The following is a 27,218-nucleotide window of genomic DNA, read 5'->3' on the forward strand; positions in this document are numbered from 1 at the left end:
TTTAAATCGAAAGACAGGGTTTGGGACTTTAAATGAGAAATGCATGAGAGGACCCAGGGATAAGACAATGTAGTACGGATGTGTTTATTAGTATAAAACACCCAGCAGAGCGTGAATTTGAACATACATACATAATAGTAGGCATACATCATAATAGACATATATAGGTTTTTTTGGCTGTCGCTTGGCAGCTCGAAGTTTCAACTCCCTCCATACATTTTCTATAAGATTAAGGTCGGGAGACTGGCTAGGCCACTCCATGATCTTAATGTGCGTCTTCTTGAGCCACTCCTTTGTTGCCTTGTATGTTTTGGGTCATTGTCATGCTGGAAGACCCATCCACAACCCATCTTCAGTGTTCTGGCTGAGGGAAGAAGATTCTCATCCAAGATTTTACAATACATGGCCCCGTCTATTGGCCCCTCAATGCGCTAAATCGGCCGGTACCTTTAGCAGAGAAACAACCCCAAAGCATAACGTTTCCACCTCCTTTCTTGACTGTAGAGATGGTGTTCTTCGGGTCATAATCAGCATTTTTCTTCCTCCAAACACAGTAAGTCAAGTTAATGTCAAAGAGCACAATTTTGGTCTCATCTAAACACAGCACTTTCTCCCAATCCTTCTCTGAATCATTTAGCTGTTCATTGGCAAACTTCAGTCGGTCCTGTATATGTGCCTTCTTGAGGAGGGGGACCTTGCGGCCGCTGCAGGATTTCAGTCCATGGCGGCATATTATGTTACCAATGGTTTGCTTGGTGACTGTGGTCCCAACTGCCTTGAGATCATTCACAAGCTCCTCCCGTGTAGTTCTGGGCTGTTCCAACATTTTTCTCATGATCATTCTTTACCCCATGAGGCAAAATCTTGCATGGAGCTCCAGGCTGAGGGCGATTGATGATAATTTTGTATTTCTTTTATTTGCAAATAATCGTTCCAACAGTTGTCTCCCTCTCACCAAGCTTCTGGATGATGGTCTTGTAGCCCATTCCAGCCCTACAATCTTGTCCCTGATGTCTGTTGACAGCTCTTCGGTTTTGCCCATGATGGTGAGTTTTGAATGGAAGAAAGAGATTCCGTGGACAGGTGTCTTTCATAAAACATAACGAGTTGTCATTAGGAGCACCTTATAAAATTGACAGGACTAATCTGTGTACCACATACTGTAGCCAGTCTGTGGGAGCCAGAAATATTGTGGTTGGTAGGGGTTCAAATACTTATTTTACTCACTGAACTGCAAATCAATTTTTAACATTTGTATCATGTGTTTTTTGGGGATTTTTGGTTGATATTCTGTCTCTATCGTTTAAAATACACCTATGATAAAAATTATAGACCTTTAATTTCTTTGTAAGTGGGCAAACTTACATAATCTGCGTGGGATCAAATATTTATTTTCCCCACTGTATAATAATCTCAACCCAGCATTGTGCCTTCTTTCCTAAAGTGCTGTGAGACTCTCTAATCACAAAAACACTTGTTCCAGAACAAAGTACAACTAAGGACTAACACAAGCAGAGGAGAATATAAAGCAGCTTGGGTGGGGAAAAAAAGTGCTTTTGTCTACTACTGAAGAACTCCCAGCAATGTGGACACCTACAAACTTAGATCTGTTTCCTCCTTGATGCGATCAATGCTTCTCTTCAGACGAGTGTTTTCATTCTCTGTCTCGGCCAGTTCTTGCGATACCTCGTGGAGTTCTTCATTCTTGGCATTCAGCAATCGCTTGGAGGCTTCCAGCTGTGCTTCAAAACGCTCTATGGAATGGTCCCTCTTCTTTAGCTCCACCTGGTTTAACAGACAAGTTTATTCCCCCTGTCTTTACTTTTGTTACTGCTACAATAGATAAGAGAACTAGTCAGCCCCCTCACCTCATTCTTCAGCGTCCCAACTTCACACATCAAGCTGTCGATCTTCTTTTCATAGGAGTTAATCTTGCTGCGTACAACCTCCTCCTCATCTGTGGAGAGGTCACTCATGCGTAATGCACACATCATCTTCTCCATATCTGGAGGTGTTATATCCAAGCGATGAGTGGAACCCTATTAAAGAAAATTAAGAAGCATTGTTTTGGATTATAAAAAACATTGTTAAAGTATAAAAAAACATTGTTAAAGTTTTCACTCCAAGCTTCTCCCCACCGCTTCTCACGGTGTGCATTAGATAGAAGCTCAGGCAAGTCAGACTGGTCAGTTGCCATCACCCCAAGTAGAAAAATGTGATCCCTAAGGGGCAATTTATTAGAATAAGGAGGAACTGTGACAGAGTGGCAGATTATTTGGAACATACACAAACACCACAAAGGAAAATGCACCTACAAAGGCTTCCAATTCAAAAGAAAATTGCAAGTTTATTGGACATTCATATCTGCATGGGGTGGGTGTCTGGGTGTGTGGTGGGGAGGAGGGAGGTCCCTGGGGTGGCCTGGGTTGTGGTGGGGATACACCCAAATTGGGGGTGTGGGGTTTGAGCTTTGCCACATATATACATTTTTGATATATGAATGGCCAATAAACTTACAATTTTCTTTTGAATTGGTAGGTGTATTTTCCTTTGTGGCGTTTCTGTATGGTATATTTTTGGAATCATCTCCCCGTATATAAGGGTATAGGCATCATTTCAAAATGACCATTCCCAGGATTCAAACAATATAGGGAATTTTGTTATAGATTATTTGGAACAGACTAATATCCTCATCCAAAGATTGTTAGACAAAGGGTACCAGTTAAATAAGTTGAATGAGATTTAGGAACATGTTTGATTTATAGCTAGAGATCTATTATTAGTGAGTAGACAAAGGGAAGGGGAAAATCAAGAATGGGCTTCTATTACAGGTTTTAACCATCAGTTGAAGGAGCTAGAAAAAAACAATTGGTCCATATTGCCAAAGGGACCCCACACTGGGGAAGGTCTTACCAAGGAGACCACGATTTATCGGAGAGCCCTGAATCTCAGGTTAAAGTTGGTACACAATATACCTGACCCACCGAAGAGAAATGTTACCTTTCTGGATGAGAAAGGTTTTTTGGGTGTAGATGATGCTCTGCACGCAAGTCAGTTTCCATAAAAAACAAAAGAATAAGAAAATTTTGATCCAATCAGACGGGACGGGAGTATGAGATTAGGAAATTCATTACCTGCAACACTACAAATGTAATTTATGTGCTAAAATGTGAATGCGGGTATCAATATGTAGAAAGGACCACCCGTAAACTCAAACATGAGGATGGGAGAACACATAAATATTATAAAAAGAGGTTTTAGGCAACAGAGTGTTTCAAACCATTTCAGGGTGGCACACAAAAGAGACCCCAGGGGATTAAAATTTTATGGTATAGACAGAATAGAGGGGCATTAGAGGGGGGCGAATTTAACACAGGAAATCTAGGAACGAAACAAGGTGGATTTTTGGTACGAGGACCCTAGCTCTCCAAGGCCTCAACATAGAGCTAAATACAAATTGTTTTATTGCAAATTATTCATTTTAAAAATAATTTTTACTAGGTAGATTAAATAGAGGTTAAGTTATCAAAAGGATCACTAGATGGAGCTGTATAATAGATTATATAAATGGAGGGGAGCTTACAGATATATATACTTATATATACTTATATATACGGTGCATTTATTTTATCTATATATTTTTTTCATTTTTTAGATATATTTATATTTATTCATTAATTGATTAAAATGATTGTTTTTAATATTGTTGGTGGATGTTTAAACTTAATAGTTTTTGACATTGTTTATAAAAAGGACTGTAACCTATGTACCATTTACTTGCATTATGTGAATGGGGTTAACTAATGGACGCTAATGGGCTCCAGCAGTGTAGGACATTGATTTTGTACCAGGGGCCATGATTGGATATATGGTAATGGTCCCGGAGGGTGTGAGCACATAAATTGCCCTGGACAGGCCACGGCCCTGCTTCCTGATGCCGCTGTGGGTGGTGAAACGCGTTGAGGAGTGGACACAGAACATCTGACGTCACTTCCGGTTCAGGAGGCTTGGGTGGTGAAACCCACGCCAAGCTGCCATCTTGTTGGTCGGATGAATGGTAACAGTGCGATAACAGTACACTGCTAAAATCTGCTGGTGCTGGCGAAGGGCACAACTATATGTGAGTGGAAATCTTTTATGCTTTCTGGGGATTCATTTTATAATAAAATAGATTGCACTATGAGCTTGTCATTTCTGGTTCATTTCCACTCATGAGGATCCGTGGAGAAAGATAGATGAACTGAGGTCTTGTCATTATCCAACTCTCAGACTCCCAATAAGTGCTATTAGACTCATTACATGAAGGGTCTAAGGATCTGGCGAGTCATAATAACACAAGGGGATGGGGTGTGTGAGCACATGGAGCACTGAGCGGAGGTGGGAAGCCTCATCCAAATGGAGTGTGTGGAGCACTTTGGACTAAGCTCTTCATATGCACATTTGATTTGATTAATAAGAGCTGCATTCAGGATGACATTGTTGGATGCACATTCTAGGAAACATTTTTTTACTTATATTTTGAAGGTATAATTTAATTTTAATTGGTTATATTTAAGTTTGATACTTTTTTTTTATAACCCCTAGCGCTAGAGCTGCACGATTAATCGTTAAAAAAAAAATTGCGATCTCGATTCAACCCCCCTCCCGATCCTAATCAGCCATTTCCACGATTCTATGCAGAGCCGAGCTGTCAAAAAAAAAAAAGCAGACAAATGTTTATCAACATTCCTCAGTGCGGAGAGATAGAGAGGAGATACAAAGAATCTTTTAGGCTAGGTTCACACTGTAGCGATGCGTGAACCAGCGCGAATCCAGCGCCTGTTCCCGCATTGCATTTCTCCCGCAGGCAGTTCACACTGCCCTCTGCGAACCGCTGCGGGTGTCAATACAATGTTAATGACACCCCCAGATCGGTTCACAGATTGCAGTGCGAACTGTGGATTTGTACAGAAATCGGATCGCATGGGTGAGAATACTGGCGAATCACATGCCATGTCTGTGTTCGCATATGTGTGAACCCGGGCTAAGAGATCAAAGGGAAGAAGAACTTCGGTCTGTAAATGAGGTCAGTTTAACCACTTAAAGACTAAACCTTTTTCTGACACTTGCTTACAAGTTAAAATCTGTATTTTTTGCTAGAAAATTACTTAGAACGCCCGAACAATTATGTATATTTTTTTAGTAGAGACCCTAGAGAATAAAATGACGGTTGTTACAATATTTTATGTCACACTGTATTTGCACAGTAGTCTTTCAAACGCAATTTTTTGGGAAAAAATACACAAAAAAATAAACGGTAAAGTTAGCCCAATCTTTTTGTATAATGCGAAAGATGATGTTACGTTGCGAGAATTGTGATCTTTATTCTAAGCAAAAAAATTGTGATTCACAAATAAAACATCCGTCAGTCGCCTTTAAGTAGACCTTGACTGCTCTCACAACATCAAGAGAATGTAGTGATTTTTCTTCCATAGAACAGGGTTCTGGAAAAAAATGAAGGTAGAACAACGTCCTAGTTTAGATAAAACCTGACACTACCTTCGGTAGAAAGTTAGGATGAGGACGCAATACTACCTTATCCTTGTGAATAATAATATGGCTCTTTACAAGAAAGAGCAGCCAACTGTCAGGTCACCTGAGACCAGGTGACAGATGCACTCCGTAGGTCCCTAGTGGACCCTAGGACTGACTGCTGTGGATAGTACTCAGGGAGGTTCAGTAAGCAGGTCTACTGGATCACTAACACAGATCCCAGTGGGAGCTAGAGCATAGATTCCCCAGGGCGCGGAGTCTAAGGGTCCTTTCACACTGGGGCGGGGGCGTTCTCGGCGGTTAAGCACCACTATTGTAAGCGGCGCTTTACCGCCGGTATGCGGCCCCTAGCGGGGGAGGTTTTACCCCCCTGCTAGCGGCCGAGAAAGGGTTAAAACCACCACAAAGCGCCTCTGCAGAGGTGCTTTGCCGGCGGTATAGCCGCGCCGTCCCATTGATTTCAATGGGCAGGAGCGGTGAAGGAGCGGTATACACTCCGCTCCTTCACCGCTCCGAAGATGCTGCTGGCAGGACTTTTTTTCCATTAACCATGACACCAACTCTGATACTCTTCTTGCAGAGGATATGGTTACCAGAAAAACTAGTTTCCTTGTCAAAAGGACCAAGGGATTATGTTGTATCAGCTCAAAAGGGCTGTTTTTGCCGACAGAACTAAATTCAAGTCCCAAGGGTTCAGTGGTGACCTAACCGGGGGATTAAGCTGCATTACTCCCTGAAAAAAACTATGAACCAAAAAATGCGAAGCAAGTGGTCGTTAAAACAATACCGATAAGGCCGAGACCTGGCCTTTCAAAGTACTCAAGTCCAGCTTCATTTCTAACACCATCTGCAGAATGTCAAGGATTCTACTTATGACATACCTCCTGGGGTGCCAACCCCTGGATTCAACCCAGGAGACATATGCCTTCCAGACACCAGCGAAAAAACTGAGCTACTCCCAGTATTGGAGGGGTTATATAGGGAATGGACTTCCTGTTTAGGGTGTGCCTGTGTCCAGCACCTGAAGGTGGCCTATATCCCACATAGTAATTACTATGGCTCTGTGTCCTGTGATGTACGATTAAGAAATATCACGTACAGGTATGCAATTTTGTGCTTAAAGTGGTTGTTATCCTAGTTACACCACTTTTACCTACAGGTAAGCCCATAATGAGGCTTACCTGTAGGTACTGGAAATATCTCCTATACCTACAAAGTTTAGGAGATATTTACCATATACGCTTGCACCGATGTCATTGGCGTATGCGCACTGAAGAAAGGGCACAATCGTGCCGTTTCTAAAGGGCCCATGCCGTGACCGGCGGCTCCTGCGCGCATGCCAGTCACAGAGCCAGAGTCCCCGGAAGGAAGAGGGATAAAGATGGATGCGGCCACCAGCGGCGACATCGCGGGCTTTGTTTGCAGGTAAGAGCAACATAGTGGGCTAGTATGCGATGCATACTAGCCCGTTATGCTTTTACTTTGCAGGGGAAAAAAGAGGAAGTATATATGGGGCGGTCCTTAAGCGGTTACATAGTTTACGGAGGTCAGACTAGCCCACCTTATTTCCTGGCTGGAGCACATCCAGCATCATCTATGAAAGACTGACCTGTTATTGTTCTATGAGGAAGTAAATGAGAAATTGAATGATGGAATCCCAGTAGATGTAGTTCATCGAGATTTTGCTAAAGCATTTCATACTGTACCCCATAAACCTTTAAAGTGACACTAAACTCTAGTTTAAAATGATTTAAAATTCTATTCAAGCATCTATTCTTATCTCAAAAAAGTACTTGCTATTGCTCTCAGCCTCCTCCAAATAACTTCTTTTTTTTTGCTGCTGTAATTGACTCCCTGTTAGAAGGTGGCTACGCTCCCTCTGTATGTCTTTATGTAGGAATGTAGCCATCCTCTCTTCTTGCTCACCTCTAAGATTGACTATGGCTTATGGGATTTATAGTGTGCATAGAGCAGTGCATGTGACTGCAACTAATGTGCACTAATCATTCCAAACATACAGAAATGAGGGAGGAAAAGGAGAGGTTCAGGAGCTCACGTAACAAGGAGGACGTTACAAGGAGGCAGAAATACACTAAGAAATAACTTAATAAAAAAAGATTACAGTGCCAATAATGTGTGGATGTGTATGGATTATTTCTGGAGAATACGGATACGGTTTAATATCTGTTGGAGTTGTTGGAATTGTATGTACAGTACATGGATAGGAAGCTGAATGGGTCCAGACAGTAGTGATAAATGACCCATTCTCTGAATGGTCTAAAGTTGTGAGTGGTGTGCCCAAGGGTTCTGTCTTGGGGCCAATGTTGTTCAATTTCAGTGCTTGTTGATGATACCAATTTATGCTGGAAAATGTATTTTGGCACATTACAGGAAGACCTTAGTAAAACAGGGGGTTGGGGCAGCTACATGGCAGATGAGGTTGTAAAGTTATGCACTTAGGTGCCAAAAACAAATGACACATTAAGAGGGTCTCCTCTGAGAGAATCAGTGATGGAAAGGATCTGGGGGTCCTAACAGATTATTACACACTTAGCAATAACAGGCAAGGCCAAGCTGCAGCTGGGAAAGCTAGCACAATACTGTCATGTGTTAAAAACGTCATCCATTAAAGAAATACATTAATCATTCTATATATTCCTTGAAGAAGACATGTGCCACAATTTGAGACTAGAAGAAATGTGTCCTTTCCGAAGAAGAAAGATGTTCTGAGGTTACATTGCAGAAAGGGTTCTTTACTGTTAGAGTATACATTGTAGAACTCCCTCCCCCAGCTGCTAGCTGAGAGCGTAGACAACTTCAAAAAGTTGTGTGTATGTCATTGCACCACACAAAAAATAATTGTTATGGCAAATAATAAGTATTAGTACACTTTTGTTTGGAATGTATTTTGGATTTTTATTGCTCTATGTCCTTGTTAGGGAGATTTCCCTTTACTTTCTGTCCCTGCGACATAGAGAAGGCTAGATAAGTGCAATCCCCCCAATATGGACACAGATACAGTACCTTGAAAAAGTATTCATATCCCTTGAAATTTTCCACATTTTGTCATGTTACAACCAAAATCGTAAATGTATTTTATTGGGATTTTATGTGATAGACCAACACAAAGTGGCACATAATTGTGAAGTGGAGGGAAAATGAAATGGTTTTCAACATTTTTTACAAAAAAAAATATCTGAAAAGTGTGGCGTGCATTTGTATTCAGCCCCCTTTACTCTGATACCCCTAACTAAAATCTAGTAGAACCAATTGCCTTCAGAAGTAACCTAATTAGTAAATAGAGTCCATCTGTGTGTAATTTAATCTCAGTATAAATACAGCTGTTCTGTGAAGTCCTCAGATGTTTGTTAGAGAACCTTAGTGAACAAACAGCATCATGAAGGCCAAGGAACACACCAGACAGGTCAGGGATAAAGTTATGGAGATCTAGGGTTAGGTTATAAAAAAATATCCCAAGCTTTGAACATCTCACCGAGCTCTGTTCAATCCATCATCTGGAAACAGAAAGAGTATGGCACAACTGCAAACCTACCAAGACATGGCCGTCCACCTAAACTGACAGGCCGGGCAAGGAAATCATTTATCAGAGATGCAGCCAAGAGGCCCATGGTAACTCTGGAGGAGCTGCAGAGATCCACAGCTCAGGTGGGGGAATCTGTCCACAGGACAACTATTAGTCGTGCACCCCACAAATCTGGCCTTTATGGAGAAGTGGCAAGAAGAAAGTCATTGTTGAAAGAAATCCATAAGAAGTCACATTTGCAGTTTGCGAGAAGCCATGTGGGGGACACAGCAAACATGTGGAAGAAGGTGCTCTGGTCAGACGAGACCAAAATTGAACTTTTTGGCCTTAAAGCCTAAAAGTAAAACGCTATGTGTGGTAGAAAACTAACTGCACATCACCCTGAACACACATCATCCCCACCGTGAAACATGGTGGTGGCAGCATCATGTTGTGGGGATGCTTTTTTTCAGCAGGGACAGGGAAGCTGGTCAGAGTTGATGGGAAGATGGATGGAGCCAAATACAGGGCAATCTTAGAAGAAAACCTGGGGCAGAGGTTCACCTTCCAGCAGGACAACAACCCTAAACATACAGCCAGAGCTACAATGGAATGGTTTAGATCAAAGCACATTCATGTGTTAGAATGGCCCAGTCAAAGTCCAGACCTAAATCCAATTGAGAATCTGTGACAAGACTTGAAAATAGCTGCTCACAGACGCTCTCCATCCAATCTGACAGAGCTTGAGCTATTTTACAAAAGAAGAATGGGCAAAAATGTCACTCTCTAGATGTGAAAAGCTGGTAGAGACATCCCCAAAAAGACTTGCAGCTGTAATTGCAGTGAAAGGTGGTTCTACAAAGTATTGACTCAGGGGGGGCTGAATACAAATGCACGCCACACTTTTCACATATTTATTTGTAAAAAAATTGTGAAAACCATTTATGAATACTGATGAATGAATGCGTATGAATACTTTTTCAAGGCACTGTATTAAAAAGCATCATATAACAAATGTGCCACAAGGATTAGATAGATGAAAAATTTCAAAGGCTTTGTTAGAGGAGAAGTCCAACCAAAGCTTGTTTGGTTGCACTTCTCCTATGGATCACAGGAGTGCAATTCGTTTTGCACTCCTGTGACCCGGTTTCCTGTGATCCGCTCTCTGCTGATGTCACAAATATCAGTCCAGGCACCGCGTCATCCCGACAATGGGAGTCTGGATCCACCAGGTGCCTGAACTGACACCCCGCTCAGCCAGCCGCTGAGAGACTGAGCCGGCCGCCCCCTCCACAGCTCAGCGCTCCAATGAGCGAGGAGGAAGCAGAGCAGAGAGCTGTGACTGACAGGCTACAACTCTTTGCTCAGGGAACTGTGATAACCAAGTGATCGGTGATGTTTGATCGCCTGGTTCTCAGTGTAGAGGTGCTGGGGGACAGATACAGCATCCACCTAGCTAAGTATAATTCTAAAAAAAAATTAAACTCACTTCTCTTTTAAGTGACAGTTTTACCTTCAACAGGCCTGACAGAATAATAGCCATTGGACTCAGGCAAAAGATAGGTCAGCTATCAGGGGGCCTTACAACCTTTAAACTGGGTTGAGATTTCTGCTCTGAGTACAATGTACAAATACATAAAGGTGACTTCCGTAACTCATAGACCCCTTTCACACTGGGGCGTTTTTCAGGCGCTTTTGGGCTACAAATAGCGCCTGTAAAGCGCCTGAAAAATGCCTCCCCTGCACCCCCAGTGTGAAAGCCTGAGTGCTTTCACACTGGGACGCTGCACTGGCAGGACCATTAAGAGCCCTTTCACACTGAAAGCACCCGGGCATCGGTGGTAAAGAGCCGCTATTTTTAGCGGCGCTTTACCGTGGTTTTAGAGGCGCTATTTGGCCGATAGCAGGGCAGTTTTAACCCCCGCTAGCGGCTGAAAAAAGGGGTTAAAACCTCCCGCAAAATGCTGCTGCATCGGCGATTTGCTGGCGGTACGGCGGCGCTGCCCATTGACTTCAATGGACAGGGGCGCTTTAGTAGTGGTGTATTCACTTCTCCTACAGCGCTGCAAAGAAGCTGCTTGCAGGACTTTTTGTGACACCTTGCCAGCGCAGCGCCCCAGTGTGAAAGCACTCTGGTTTTCACACTGGGATTGCAGCTGAGGCTTTTTACAGGCACTATTTTTAGCGCTAAAGCGCCTGAAAAAACACCTCCAGTGTGAAAGGGGTCTAAAAAAAGTCCTGCGAGCAGCATCTTTCGGGCGGTGGCGCTACACGGTGTATACATGCTCCTGCCCATTGAAATAAATGGCCACCGCTGCTGAAGTGCTTCGGCGGTGGCGCTACGCGGGCGCTAGCGGCTCAACAGCGCAGATAAAACAACGGTAAAGCGCCGCTAAAAATAGCGGCGTTTTACCATCAACGCCCGCTCCAGTGTGAAAGCAGCCTAAACGGTTTCCTCTGCGGAAATGGTTCTTTATAGCTAGAGCAGTTAAATTGTAGAACTCCCTCCTCCTGGAAGTGGTATTAGCTAAGAATGTCGACAACTTGAAGAAAAAAACTTTTAGCTATCTTCCTCAAGAAGCAGAATAAACAGGACTATGGGAATTATTTGAGAATACAAATCACACACATGCATACACATAGGTTGAATTGGGTGGACCTGGGTCTTTTTTCAATCTTATAAACTACGTAACTACACTCACCGGCCACTTTATTAGGTACACCAGGCTAGTACCAGGTGAAACCCCTTTTCCCTTTAGAACTGCCTTCATTCTTCGTGGCATAGATTCAACAAGGTGTTGGAAATATTCCTCAGAGATTTTGGTCCATATTGACATGATAGCATCTCGCAGTTGCTGCAGATTTGTCGGCTGCACATCCATGATGCAAATCTCCAATTCCACCACATCCCAAAGGTCGTCTATTGAATTTAGATCTGGTGACTGTGGAGGCCATTGGAGTACAGTGAGCTCATTGTCATGTTCAAGAAACCAGTGTTGAGATGATTTGAGCTTTGTGACATGGTACATTATCCTGCTGGAAGGAGCCATCAGAAGATGTGTACACTGTAGTCATAAAGGGATGGACATGGTCAGCAACAATACTCAGGTAGACCGTGGTGTTTAAACAATGCACAATTGGTACTAAGGGGTCCAAAGTGTGCCAAGAAAATATCCCCCACACCATTACAACACCACCAGCCTGAACCGGTGATACAAGGCAGGATGGATCCATACTTTCATGTTTACACCAAATTCTGACCCTTCCATCTGAATGTTGCAGCTGAAATTGAGACTCATCAGACCAGGCAATGTTTTGCCAATCTTCTTTTGTCCAATTTTGGTGAGCCTGTGCAAATTGTAGCCTCAGTTTCCAGTTTTTGGTTGACAGGAGTGGCACCCGGTATGGTCTTCTGCTGCTGTAGCCCATCTGCTTCAAGGTTCGATGTGTTGTGCGTTCAGAGATGGTATTCTGCAATCCTTTATTGTAATGAGTGGTTATTTGAGTTACTGTTGCCAATCTATCGTCTGCCCATTCTCCTCTGAGTTCAACAAGGTATTTTCCTCCACACAACTGCCGCTCACTGGAAATTTTCTCTTTGTCGGACCATTCTCTGTAAACCCTAGAGATGGTTGTGTGTAAAAATCCCAGTAGATCAGCATTTTTTTAAATACTCAGACCAGCCCGTCTGGCACCAACAACCAGGCCACGTTCAGAGTCAATTAAATCCCCTTTCTTCCCCATTCTGATGCTCAGTTTGAACTTCAGCAAGTTGTCTTCACCGCGTCTAGATGCCTAAATGCATTGAGTTGCGGTCAAGTGATTGGCTGATTAGCAATTTTTGTTACCAAACAATTCAAAAGGTGTGCCTAATAAAGTAGCCGGTGAGTGGATGTAAATTGATTATATTCTTGGGCCCAAATTCTTCTCAAGCCCTGTCCAAACTTGTGCAGTAACAGGAATGGAGCAGGACGTAGACACCAGTACCATAGTCTCATTGAAATCTTTGGGGAGTTTTACTGCACAAGCCCAAGTAGTGGCAAAGAATAATTCAGGCTGAAGGATGTGAACAGCCATCACTGCCATGAAGTGGTAAGTGAGCACCCCGGGGGGTTCCAGGTTAGATGTGGGGCTAAGAAGGATGAGCCATTTTATTCCCGTGTTTCTGTCTATTTAAGAGTATATAATATAAACACAAGGACAAAAATATAATACATTGCAGCTTACCAGCCGTTACATGTGGTGGCTGCTTTAGAGCCCATTCACACAGGGGCAACACGACTTCCAGCACGACTTTGGGAGGCAACTTGGACACGACTTGAGTATGAATCACAGCACGACTAGGGGCAACTTACAACACAACTTGAAGTCGCCTCCAGGACAGGGAACTTTACAAGTGGCCAATCAGAGCTTATCAGCTGTGTGTGAGAAGGAGGGGGCTGGCTGTTTAGTGGAGGAAATTACTTTCTGTTTCCTTTCTGCTTCCTGTAAAGTTGCCTCAGTATGAACAGTGATCAGACTTGGAGGCAACTTCCATTGAAATCAATGGGTACAAGTTGCCTTCAAGTCGGATTGAAGTAGTACAGGAACCTTTTCTGAAGTCGGAGCGACTGCAGTAGTGTGCATTAAGACAGATCCATTCACTTACATTGATTTTTTCGTGTAGCGCGACTTGAGGCGACTAGGGGCGACTTGAAGTCGGATCCAAAGTTGCCCCTGTGTGAATGGGCTCTTAGTGTTTTCATTTGATGATCCTGCCAGTAACACACTTCCTTCCTAAAATGACATTGCTTACACTGCACAGTATTTATAGGAGAGTAGTGTTGTCAGCTTAGGACAGGACTACAGAACACCTCCTTCTTCTCTTCACAAAATTAAATAACAACATACATTTCCAATTCCTAAATGAAAAGACCACTTACCTCCCATTTGAATCCAGCATCTCGTACAGAGGTTTTCCCTGGAGGAATCCATGGGACCCGAGTCTTTACCTTAACTGTCCGCCGAAGATTCCCGGGATCACTTTTCCCTTTGCTTTTGGGTCCTTTCTGAATCAGAGGCATAAACCAAAGAATTTGTTAGGTCAGATTCAAACACATTTCTAGAAAGTAAGTACAGTAATACCTCGGATCGCGAGTAACGCGGTTAACGAGCGTTTCCCAATACAAGCTATTATTTCTTTTTTAAATCCTGACTCGGTTTGTGAGCGTTGTCTCGCAAAACAAGCTGTATTCAAGCCTCTGGGGCGTGCAGTACCGCATTTGGCCAGAGGTACGGGGGCGCTCAGAAATGTTTGGAAACACTCTATTTCCGAGTGTCTCCGAGCCTCTCAGGGTGCATCCGAGCGGCTCCAAGTGTTTCCAGCGCCCGCACCTCTGGTTACACCCGGTACTGCATACACTAGCAGTGCCACTGGAACTGATTATATGAGTTTCTATTATTTCCTATGGGGAAACTTGCTTTGATATAAGAGCGCTTTGGATTACAAGCATTCTTTTTGAACGAATTATGCTCGTAATCCAAGGTACCACTGTATTGTAGTCTAACCTTTACAAAATGTTTACAAAAGGGGTATTCAGCTGAACCCGGGGAACCTTTCACTGCACATGGTTTACAATGTTCCCATAAGTGATCTTTCTGTTACAAGTTGAATCGGGGGGCCTGAGTCACCTGTTGGCTACTTACCTTTCTTCAGTGGTGACTGGCGCTCCCATGGTAAAATGGTCTGTATATGCAGTAAAGCATGTTTGTTATACTCACTGTGGAACCAAAGGAGTTAATTCTCTGCATTGTGTGAAAAGGCTGTTTGATTCTGTCTTCTCTAATCCTTGCTTTCTTCCACAGTCCCCAATCCATCACCTGATAATACAGAGCCTTTGAGGCACTCTGCACATGCTCAGTTCGGTGTGTATTGCTAGAGAGTTTTTTCTTTGGGGTGCATGTGATCGGCACAGGGCCAATCAGCACTGTCGAGACAGAGGGTCAGGGGTCATGCAGCCTCATAGGACAATCAGAAGAGAATGAAAACTCCTCCTACAAGCATTAACCAGACACTGATAGAAGTCACAAGACTGCTATATACTGCTGATGGGAAAAGGTATTTAGCAGTTTATAGTTACTAAAATAATTGCATTTCCATGTTCTGTGACAAGATATGGTGAATGCAGGCTCCTGGGTTTAGTAACACTTTAAGGTCATTACAGAGGACAACTCTTTATGTCTGGAGGAAAAGGGATTTAACCTCCACATATACGGAAAGGCTTCTACACAGTAAGAGCTGTGAAAATGTGGAATGGACTCCCTCAAGAACTAGTTGTGGCCAGCTCAGTAGATTGTTTTAACCGCTTGCAGACCGCCCCATGAACATTTACTGCTGCAAAGCGGCCTCTGTGCGCTGGATCACACGTCTGGTACCTGATCAGCATTTCTGGGTAAAGTCGGCTGTGCTGCGATTTGTTACAGCACAAGGTGACCAGCAGGTCCCGGCCAATGATTGATCGCGGGGACCTGCTGATTGGCTCCATCATTCATGGAAGAGAGCTCTGTGTTGTAAACAAAACAGAGCTCTGAACACTGACAGAGCACATATTACACACATTTCACATGGTTAGGCATACAGTTAACCCCTTGATCGCCCCTAAATGTTAACCCCTTCTCAGCCAGTGTCATTAGTACAGTGACAGTGTATAGTATTAACACTGATTGCTGTATTAGTGTCAGTTAGTGTACACCCAGCCAGCGTTAGTGTCAGATTGCCCACCACACTATTACAGTCCCACTATAAGTCGCTGATCACCGCCATTACGAGTATAAAAAACATCTCTGTTTTCTTCCAGTCCATTTCTTATCTGTTTAAAGAAAACAGATCTCTCTTTTCCTCCAGTCACAGCATTCCCCCCACAGTTAGAAAGCACTCCCTAGGACAGTGATGGTGAACCTTGGAACCCCAGATGTTTTGGAACTACATTTCCCATGATGCTCAGCTATACTGCAGTGTATTTGAGCATCATGGGAAATGTAGTTCCAAAACATCTGGGGTTCCAAGGTTCGCCATCACTGCCCTAGGAGTACACATAACCTTTGATCTGATGTTAACCCCTTCCTGTCAGTGTCATTTATACAGTCACAGTGCATTTTTTTTTTAGCACTGATCACTGTAATGGTGTCGCTGGTCACCTAGTGTCAGATTTGCCTGCCACAATCCTGCTTAAAAAAAAAAAAAAAAAAAAAATCGCCACCTTCACTAGTAAAAAACATTAAAAAATCCCATGGTTTGTAGACGCTATAACTTTTGTGCAAACTAATCAATATATGCTTATTGGAATTTTACCAAAGACATGTAGCAATGTAAATTTTGTCCTCAATTTATGAAGAAATTTGATTTTTTTAATTGGATGTTTTATAGCATAAAGTAAAAAATATTGTTTTTTTTTTTAATTTTTTGTCTTTTTTTTAATTTATATAATAAAAAATAAAAACCGCAGAGGTGATCAAATACCACCAAAAGAAAGCTCTATTTGTGTGAAAAAAAAAGATATAAAATTTCATTTGCGTACAGTACTGCATGACAGCACAATTACCAGTTAAAGTAGCACGGTGCTGAATAGCAAAAAATAGCCTGGTCACAAAAGGGTATAAAACCTTCCGAAGGTCAAGTGATTACATAAAAAAGAACTGGATGCTTCCTAAACTAACAAAATATAAATGGATACTAACATTTATAGATGATAACACTAGAAATTGATCCAGGGAATATCTGATTGCCTTCAAGGGATCGCTGGAGCAAATTGGATTTGCCTTCTTCTGGATAGAGGATAGAGGATTCTGTATATGGAGGTTTTCTATTGGTTGAACTAGATCATGGATCTCCAAACTACGGCCCTTCAGCTGTTGCCGAACTACATATACCATGAGCCATTGTAAAACTCTGACATTCACAGACATGACTAGGCATGATGGGAGTTGCAGTTCCTGAACAACTGGAGGGCCGTAGTTTGGAGACCCCTGAACTAGATAGACAGAAGATGAATGGAAGGTGCCTCTGGGTGCCCGCACTTTACACCTCTCATCAGCTTTCTGTATTCTTACAGTGACAGTCTTACAGACAAACCACTGCCATAACCACTCAGAATATGAGCGCAGTAAATGTACATTGAGCTGTCAATTATAAATGGCAAAATCTGACCTGTAATCTGGAGGCAGTCTTTGTTCCCTTCTTGATATGAACATGGACGGGAGTACTCTCATCCACATGGACATGCAGCGGGGGGGACGGAGAACGGTTCTTCATGGTTTTCTGATGGAAACCAAACAAACAAAAAAATGTAAACCTATTATGTTCTGTGCACACTTGAATTTACCCAAAACCAATACAACTGGCTGCAAAAAAAAGCATGAAGTATATAAGGTGTGTCTAAAAAGTTTGGTGAAAGGTATCAAAAAAGAAACAAAACAGAAGATCCAAACAAATTACTGTATTTATCAGCATATAACACGCACATTCATTTTAAGAGGGAAGTTTCAGGCAAAAAACCTTACATTTTAAATAAGGAACTTTGAAGCAAAATAAGGGTCAGTGCCCATCTGCAGCCTCACAAGTGCCATCAATGCAGCCTCATCTGTCCACATCAATGCAGCCTCACCATTGCCATCAATGCAGCAGCCTCACCATTGCCATCAATGCAGCAGCCTCACCATTGCCATCAATGCAGCAGCCTCACCATTTCACACATTCTTAGATTGCCGCCATGTCCGCAAAATGTGCGCCTTTCATGACGCTCTTCAGGCGGGGAAACAGAAAGAAGTCTGTAGGTGCCTGATCAGGGGAGTACGGTAAATGATCGAGAACAGGTACGCAGCGCTGAGCCAAGAATTGTCGCACACGGATCGCATAGGGAGCAGACTGAATCCTGGTCACAAATGGTAATGAAATCTCCAGGATTTGTTTTGCTTTCTGTTCATTTGTCATCTTGTGTGGCACAAACCGGGAACAGAACTTCCGCTTACCCAAATCTTTGTGGATGATGGTGCCCATTGTGTCCTTGCTAATGCCCAATTCCTCCGCCATCAATCGTAGAGCCAGTTGCCAATCTTGTGCCAGCATTTGTCGTACTCACTCGATCCTGTCTGGGGTTCTGCTTGTTGACGGCTGACTCAAATGTGGCTCATCCTCAGTTGTTTCCTTCCCGCTGCGAAAGCGTTTGAACCAGTCGTAAAAACATTTTCTGCTAACAGCTTCTGTCCTGTACTCTTGCAACAACATTTCACGCGTCTCCATCGCCGGTTTCCCCAATTTGTAGCAGAACTTGATGTTCACTTGTTGCTCCATTGCACTAGTAGTAGTGACCCTACCTCTCACATGGACTACGTTTGGGTTTACCCTGATGGTCACGTGTACACCACGCTAGGTGGCACTTCTTGACGTATCTCTGGATAGCCATGTGCATACATGCACACCTTGCCTATGTTGTTATTGAGATATCGCACCCTTCACCAAACTTTTTAGACACACCTCGTAGACAGTCTTTTTATACTCTTCTATAAGTGCAAAAACAACATATGTGAACAAGAGGATCTGGAGTAGATCTGTTCCTGTCATATCTAAGTGGTCTGTCCACAATGCTGTACATATAACACAGAGTAACTGAGGAGAACCTGTGATATTTTCAATGACAGGCTCCCTCTTCTCCAGGAGCAAATACGGTACTAACCTTTCATTCTCTGCTCTGCTGCCATGACCAAAGCAAGGAAGCTAACCAGAATGACCTGGAGTGAAGGCCTACCTCCCAGACCCAAGGGACAATGCAGGGTTGTACCTCTGAAGTGGACCTTTCAGCAGAAATAAAGCTATGTCTCATTTCCTCTTCCCATGCTCACCTCCAGGACTTTTCCAAAGCCTCTCCAATCCTATGGAACTCCTTACCCCAATCTGTCCTCTTATCTCCTACTCTATTGGCTTTTAGACGATCCCTGAAAACCCTCCTCTTCAGAGAAGACTACCCTAACTACACCTAACAACTATATTTTCATTTTCTCCATCAGCTCACCCCCCACAGTTATTACCTTTTGTTTCCACTTGACCCTCCCTTCTAGATTGTAAGCTCTAATGAGCAGGGCCCTCTGATCCCTCCTGTATTGATTTGTATTGTAAGTGTACTGTCTGCCCTCATGTTGTAAAGCGTCGCGCAAACCGTTGGCGCTATATAAATCCTGTACAGGGAATGCATTATGGTAAAATTAGAACCAATTTAAAGCTGGGTTCACAAACAAAAACACGTTTTCATGTTGGTGTTCTTCGGTGCCATTCATTCCTAATGGCACTCAACCCACCTTACCAAAGGTCAGTTTTAAAGTAGAATTCATGCCTAACACTAACAGCCCCAGAAGATTTGGCTGCTCAATGACCAGGCCATTTTTTGCGATACGGCACTGCGTCATTTTACCTGACAATTGCGCGGTCATACAACGTTGTACCCAAACAAAATTGAAGTCCTTTTTTCCACACAAATAGAGCTTTCTTTTGGTGGCATTTGATCACCTCTGCGGTTTTTATTTTTTGCGCTATAAACAAAAGAAGAGCGACGATTTTGAAAAGAACACAATATCTTTTACTTTTTTTGCTATAATAAATATCCCACATTTTTTTTTTTTTTTTAAACAAATTTTTTCCTCAGTTTAGGCCGATATGTATTCTTCTACATATTTTTGGTAAAAAAAAAAAATATATCGCAATAAGCGTATATTGATTGGCTTGCACAAAAGTTATAGCGTCTACAAAATAGGGGATAGATTTATGGCATTTTTGTTATTATTTTTTTTTTTTTACTAGTAATGGTGGTGATCTGCAATTTTTATCGGGACTGCGATATTGCGGCGGACAATATGGACACTTTTGACACATTTTTGTGACCATTTTTATGGCAAAATGCTATAATATGCACTGATTACCGTATATAGTTAACACTAGGGGGCAATCAAGTGGTTAACTATGTTCTAACTGTAGGGGGGATGGGACTGTCTAGGAGGAGAGAGAGAGAGATCGGTGTTCATACATGGTATGAACACACAATCTGTCTCCTCTCCCCTGAGAGAACCGGGATTTGTGTGTTTACACACACAGATCCTGGTTCTCACTCTGTCACGAGCGATCGCGGGTGCGGGAACTTGCATCGGTGCCGAGCACACCGCCTAGTGGTCAAAAGGCGAAGCGACGTAAGGTAACATGGTTTCGCCCAGGGGAGCCAACCTGCCGAAGTACAACTGCGGCGGATGGTAAGGAAGGGATTAAAGTGCAAGCTAGTATACAGCTAAAACCACCTAAAATAAAGATCACTAAAGTGTGTGTGTATGCGCACACACATATATACACACAACACAGAGAGAGTATCTCACAAAAGTAAAAGTACACCCCTCACATTTTTGTAAATATTTTATTATCTTTTCATGTGACAACACTGAAGAAATAATACTTTGCTACAATATAAAGTAGTGAGTGCACAGCTTGTATTAGGCCCCTTTCACACGGTCACCATCAGTTTAGCCACGTTAAAAACGCATCAGTTCTTATCCATTGCTTCATCCGTCTTCCGTTCCGTTAATATCCGTTTTCATCCATTAATGTACACGTTTACATCCGTTTTTTCATACGTTTTTGTATCCGTTTTCATCAGTTTACAGCTGTTTCTGTGCCTTTAAGGAAATTACCCAGAAAGCATCGCTCCTCCCATCCTACATTGCCATGCATGAACAATTTGCCGACTACTTTCTATTTCCATCAGGAGAAGATCCATGGCAGTACCAATATATATATATACACATATATATATATATATATATATATATATATATATATATATATATATATATATATATATATATATATATATAGCAGTGAAAAATTTAAATGTATTAATTAATTAATTTTGTTATTTCTTTGTGTTTTGATAGCATAAAAAAAGACACAAAAGCACATGTTCAAAACCGTTTTAGTTTTATTATTCTGAATAACCCTTTTAAAATATAAAGTTTTTTTCACTTTGTTTTTTCATTTGTCAAAGTATGAACTTTGAATTATTTCTTCAAAACGGATCTTAACTGATCGGACGTTGACGGACATTGTCAGTTAATATCCGTTTTGATGGATCTGGACGTAGCCTCGTACGTTAAAAAAAAACGGATAAAAACGGAAGCGGAGGTTAATGGATGGTCATCCGTTTGCCCATAGGAATGCATTGTCGTCCGTCGACTGATGGAAGAAAAACGGATAGACGGTCCGTCCGTGTGAAAGGGGCCTAACAGTGTAAATTTGCTGTCCCCTCAAAATAACTCAACACACAACATTAATGTCTAAACCACTGGCAACAAAAGTGAGCACAAGTAAAGTAAGTAACAAGTAAAAGTTTTGCGAGATACGATAGATATAGAACTAGATCGACTTGTGTCTTTTTTCAACCTGACTATGTAACTACTGCATGTATTTTTTCTAAAGTTTTATATTAATATTCTCCTTTCTCCTGCTGGTGATCCCTCTAGTGATGCACTTTAGAATTCTACAGTGATCAAGCTAGCATGGCAAACGCCATATTTCTTGTGCAAACTGTAAATCTTAAGACAGCATTTAAATGATTTCACCTGGACACAATCTCTCTCTCTCCTCTAGCTATTTATTTGGAATGGTTGATGTTCGCCGCCACCAGACCCCACCAATCCGGATCGTGAATACGATTAGGCTGCAGTCTGGTTGCCAGGACAGGTGCCGTGCAAGGCGCTTCCAGCCAATGAGGTGCTGAGTACGGCGCGCCTCAACGTGACGTCATTCCCTCCTCCAGTCTCACCCACAACAGAACAGAGGAGCCCGCTGTCCCACACGGTGTGGAGCCAAGAAGGTAAGTTGGGAGAAGAGATCGGAATGGATGGACCAGTGTGTGATTATATCAGCAGTAAATAGAAGCAGCAGCCTTGTGTGATCCCCATTCCCCAATATTATATCAGCCTGAAAATATAATGGATACAAAAGCAGCAGTCTTGTGTGATCTCCAATATTTTATATCAGTGATCAGTATATATTATATTTACTGCCGACCACAAAAATTGTTAAATCTTTTCAGGTGTGCTGCTAAAATATTTAGATCTTTTTGGTGCGCCGCAAGACAAAAAAAGTTTGAGAAACACTGCTTTAGATCATTTGTCTGATTTTCTAACAGCGCTAGGCTTTAGATCAGGAGTAGGCAACCTGGGGCCCTCCAGCTGTTGCAGAACTACAAGTCCCATCATGCCTCTGGGAGTCACATTATAACTGCCAGCCTTGCAATGCCTCATGGGAAATGTAGTTCCACAACAGCTGAAGGGCCCCAGGTTGCCTACCCCTGCTTTAGATCATTCATCCAATTTTCTTACAGCTTAAAGAGGAACTGCAGTCTGCTCACATAATTTTTAATAAAAACATTTTTGCCGTTCTGAAGTTTCCCTCCAACCACTTTGCATATTATTTTATATATACTGTGATTCTGTACTTGCCAAATATGCTGCAGATATCTCCCTCCCCTGAGTCTGACTGCAGTCATTTTAACTGAGACACAATGTACAGGGATAGGAACAATTGTAGACACTCACTCAGGTTGAACTGGATGGACTGGTGTCTTTATTCAACCTTACTAACCATGTAACTGCGGGCAGCTGAAGCTGCTGCCTGTCCACTTCATGGATTTACACAGACACACCTCCAGCTCTGCAGCTCTCATTGACCCTCTTATGACTCATCCCCCCTCCCTTCCTGGCAAACTTTCACGAAAGTGAGAGAGAGAGCTGTGCATGATGTCATAAGCCTAGGCTAATGACCAGACAAGAATCAGGAAGTGGGCTGTATAAGGTATTTACTGGCAGAAAAAAAATGTTTTACTATCCAAAGTTAAAACAACAACAAGGACAGAAGATTTAATAGATGGAAAGATGAAAAAATGACTGAAAGGTCCACTTTAAGGGCTCGTACACACCATAAGAAAATCGGGTGAGAATTTTCCTCCAAAGAACTTTCGTACAATGTTCGTATAGTGTACACAACTTTCAACGGCCGATTCTGACTTCTTGTACGAAAATTCCCAAAGGGAGAAACTCCGAAATTTTTATGTGTACCATTTTCGTACGATTTTTGTAAAAGAAAGAATGCGCTTGAGCAGAAACAAAAAAAAAAAAAAAAAAAAAAGCCTTTGTCGTACGAGAATTTCTGTTCATCGGTTCCGATTTGCTGTGAAACAAGGAAAATCAGACGATCGTTCACCCGATTTTCTTATAGTGTGTACCCCCACATTAGGCTTTAGACTGTGCACATCTATGGAGGAATATGAGCAACACTGCACCAGAGCAATCACTATCATCCATGTCACCTTTATTATCTATCATGTGAGTATTCACACAATCACTACTGATGATTTGAGAATTGCTGATACAGTAGAATCAGGAAACCATCAGCTGAACTTAGTGATTACCCAATACACAATACAAATGAAAAAAAAACAACAAGAAGCAAACTACTAATCCAGACACGGGTGGAAGGAAACCGCTGAAAATCATTCTATGGTATAAAACAACATAATACAGAAATGTATAGAGATGTATAGAAGTATAAGGTCAGCTCATGGATACTATAGTCAGATTCCTACCTTATTATATCAGATTAATAATAAATCCAGGAGAAGACTTTTAGGAGTGAGTGTGCCTGCTCTGCTCGTAGTTTACACTCTTCTATAGTAACAAAGCTTGGAAGGAGCCCCAGGTGACTCCCGACTCCCAGCAAGCTGTTCCTATGGATACTGATGCTTCCTACAACTGTCTACACCTAAAGCCAAGCCAGCTACTGTTCTGATTACCCCATGCATTGCACTCCACCATGGCAGTACTTAGGTATTCTATAGCAGAGACTGTAGATTACAAAACTAGTAATACTGCTTACAAATCAGCAACAGAAACTTGCAGCATTGCAGTAAGCACCAATTTAAAAAAAACAACCGCACACAAAACATCCATTAGACTTTTCTTCAACATATCTTTCATTTTTTTACATTTTTTTTGCAAGCATTCAAATGACCATTAGCATTAACCACTTGCTGGCCAGGCTTTTTCTGGCACTTTTTGTTTAAATCAATATTTTTTTTTTTTTTTGCTAGAAAATGAATTAGAACCCCCAAACATATATTTTATTTTAGCAGAGGCCCTGGGGAATAAAATGGAGATCATTGCCATTTTTTTTTTTATGTCACGCAGTGCGCAGCAGTTTCAATTGCAATTTTTGGGGAAAAAAATACATTTTAATGAATTTAAAAAAACAAAAAACAAAAAAAAATATTTTATTTTAGCAGAGACCCTGGGGAATAAAATGGAGATCATTGCAATTTTTTATGTCACACGGTATTTGTGCAGCAGTTTCAAGTGCAATTTTTTGGGAGAAAATACATTTTCATTAATTAAAAAAAAAAATAAAAAATACAACATATTTTATTTTAGCAGAGACCCTGGGGAATAAAATGGAGATCATTGCAATTTTTATGTCACACTGTATTTGCGCAGCAGTTTCAAGTGAAATTTTTGGGGAAAAAATACATTTGAATGTATTAAAAACAAAACATATACCCCAATTATTTGGTAAAATGTGAAAGATGATGTTACACTGAGTAAATAGATACCTAACATGTCACACTTTAAAAATGCGCACACTTGTGGAATAGCGACAAACGACGTTACTTGAAAATCCCCATAGGCGACATTTTAAACTCTTTTACAGGTTACTTGTTTTGAGTTACAGGGGAGGTCTGGCACTTGAATCATTGCTCTCGCTCTAACGCTCGCAGCGATACCTCACATGTGTGGTACAAATACCGTTTACATATGCGTGCGCAACTTGCGTGTGCATTCGCTTCTGAGGGATGGGGATGCTTTACATTTTTTTTTCTTATTTATTTTACTTTTTATTTTTACACTGTCCCTTTGTGTTATTTTATTTCTTTTGATCACTATTATTCCTATAAACATCCCTTGGTATAGAAATAAGGACGACAAGTCCTCTTTATGGAGAGATCTGGGGTCAAAGAGACACCAAATTTCTTCTTTACCTTTTTAAAAGCAAAAAAACCAATCCAATCTCCCTTTGCCCCCTAAATGACCGGGCCATTTTTTGCGATACGGCACTGTGTCACTTTAACTGACACTGCGAGGTTTTACCCAAACAAAATTTATATCCTTTTTTTTCCCACATATTGTTTTCTTTTGGTGGTATTTGATCACCTCTGCGGTTTTTATTTTTTGCGCTATAAACAAAAAAAAAAGAGCGCCAATTTTGAAAGAAAAAAAAAAACACAAAATTTTGTACTTTTTGCTATAAGTATCCCAAAAAAATAAATACATTTTTTTTCCTCAGTTTAGGCCGATATATATTCTTCTACATATTTTTGGTAAAAAAAAAAAAAAAAAATCGCAATAAGCGTATATAGATTGGTTTGTGTAAAAGTTATAGCGTCTACAAAATAGGGGATATATATTTATGACTTTTTTATTATATTTTTTTTTTCTTTCACTAGTAATGGCGGCGATTTGCGATTTTTATCGTGGCCACGACATTGCGGTGGACACATCGGACACTTCTTTGGGACCAGTGACATTTATACAGCGGTCAGAGCTAAAAATAGCCACTGATTACTGTATAAATGTCACTGGCAGGGAAGGGGTTACCACTAGGGGGCGATCAAGGGGTTAAGTGTTCCCTCACTGTGTGTTCTAACTGTGGGGGGATGGGACTGACTGGGGGGAGGAGACATATCGCTGTTCCTGCTTAGTAGGAACACACGATCTGTCTCTACTCCCCTGAGAGAACGGGGATCTGTGTGTTTACACACACAGATCCCGGTTCTGGCTCTGTCAGGAGCGATCGCAGGTGCCCGCTGGCCACGCGCATCAACTTCCGGGACAGGCTGCGGGCGCACGCCTGCCATATCGATTTAAAGAGTCAACGTACAATGACGGTGATTCGCGCAGCCGTGCCAACTCTGCGCAAATCGCCGTCACTGTACGCTGGCTCTTTCAATCAATATGGCAGGCGTACACGTCCGATGCTGGTCGGCAAGTAGTTAAAAAAAAAAAAAAAAGATTTACTTCCAGCCTTGACCGGAAGTGATGTCATGAGGTTGCTCTGGTCCTCCAAGGCCGTAGAGTTGATCAAAGAGTATCTATATTTTGATAGCCTATGGGAGCAGCCGGCCGCAATTCAATTTTGGAATGAATGTAAATACTCCAATGAAAACCACATTCATTGTTAAGTTGACCTCTTCTGGGTTCATGTGTCACAGGGAAGATCAGGGAAAAGAGTTTCCCAGCATCCTCTTCATCCTCCATACTTATGCCCATTTCATTTCCTGGTTGGAGGGCATCCAGCCTCATCTAGCTCTCTCCTCCCCAGCCTAACTGTCCCTGACCTGCCCCTTTCATTCACTGGATTACATTTCTTTCAGGGCCAGTTCACACCAATGAAACGCAGTCTGGATGTATTCCAGGTGCTTTTCTGCATGCGCGTTTTTGATGTGTTTTTGGTGCGTTTTTGATGCAGTCCAGTGCTTCCCCCCCCCCCCACTTTTTTTTTAACCACTTGCCTACCAGGCACGAACACCCCCTTCCTGCCCAGGCCATTTTTCAGCTTTCGGCACTGTCACACTTTGAATGACAATTGCGCGGTCATACAACACTGTACCCAAACAAAGTTTTTATCATTTTCTTCACACAAATAGAGCTTTCTTTTGCTGGTATGTAATCACTGCTGGGGTTTTTATTTTTTACAAAAAAAAAAAAAGACCAAAAATTTTAAAAAAGAATATTTTTTTTCCTTTTTTTCTGTCAGTAAATTTTGTAAGTAATTTTTCGCCTTCACTGATGTGCGCTGATGAGGCAGCACTGATGGGCACTGATGGGCTGAACTGGTGGGCATTGATGAGGTGGCACTTATGGGCACTGATGAGGTGGCACTGATGTGGAGGCACTAATCTGCTGCATTATAAGGGCGCTGATATGTGGCATTGATGAGCACTGATAGGCGGCACTAATGGGTACTGTTAGGTGGCACTGATGGGCACTAATAGGCGACACTGGTGGGCACTGATAGGCGGCAATGGCGGGCACTGAGAGG

The 27,218-nt window shown here is 42.0% G+C and overlaps 1 protein-coding gene across 3 annotated transcripts in view; it reads right to left on the minus strand.

Annotated features, from left to right (window-relative positions):
• The window catches only part of ODF2 (outer dense fiber of sperm tails 2), a 95,691-nt gene that overhangs the window by 66,987 nt on the left and 1,486 nt on the right, over nucleotides 1-27,218 (minus strand). For 2 of the 3 annotated variants that reach the window (XM_073600075.1, XM_073600072.1), the window contains exons 2-5: nucleotides 17,241-17,351; nucleotides 13,978-14,103; nucleotides 1,869-2,039; nucleotides 1,598-1,785 (exon numbers count right to left, since the gene is read on the minus strand). In XM_073600075.1, coding sequence (XP_073456176.1) covers nucleotides 1,598-1,785; nucleotides 1,869-2,039; nucleotides 13,978-14,103; nucleotides 17,241-17,351 — 596 coding nt within the window. Of the gene's footprint in view, nucleotides 1-1,597; nucleotides 1,786-1,868; nucleotides 2,040-13,977; nucleotides 14,104-17,240; nucleotides 17,352-23,712; nucleotides 24,030-27,218 lie in introns of those variants that run through there. The other variant, XM_073600074.1, reaches the window with a different exon arrangement.

The sequence above is a fragment of the Aquarana catesbeiana genome, linkage group LG09 (assembly GCF_042186555.1).
Source record: "Aquarana catesbeiana isolate 2022-GZ linkage group LG09, ASM4218655v1, whole genome shotgun sequence".
Classification (NCBI taxonomy): Eukaryota; Metazoa; Chordata; class Amphibia; order Anura; family Ranidae; genus Aquarana; species Aquarana catesbeiana.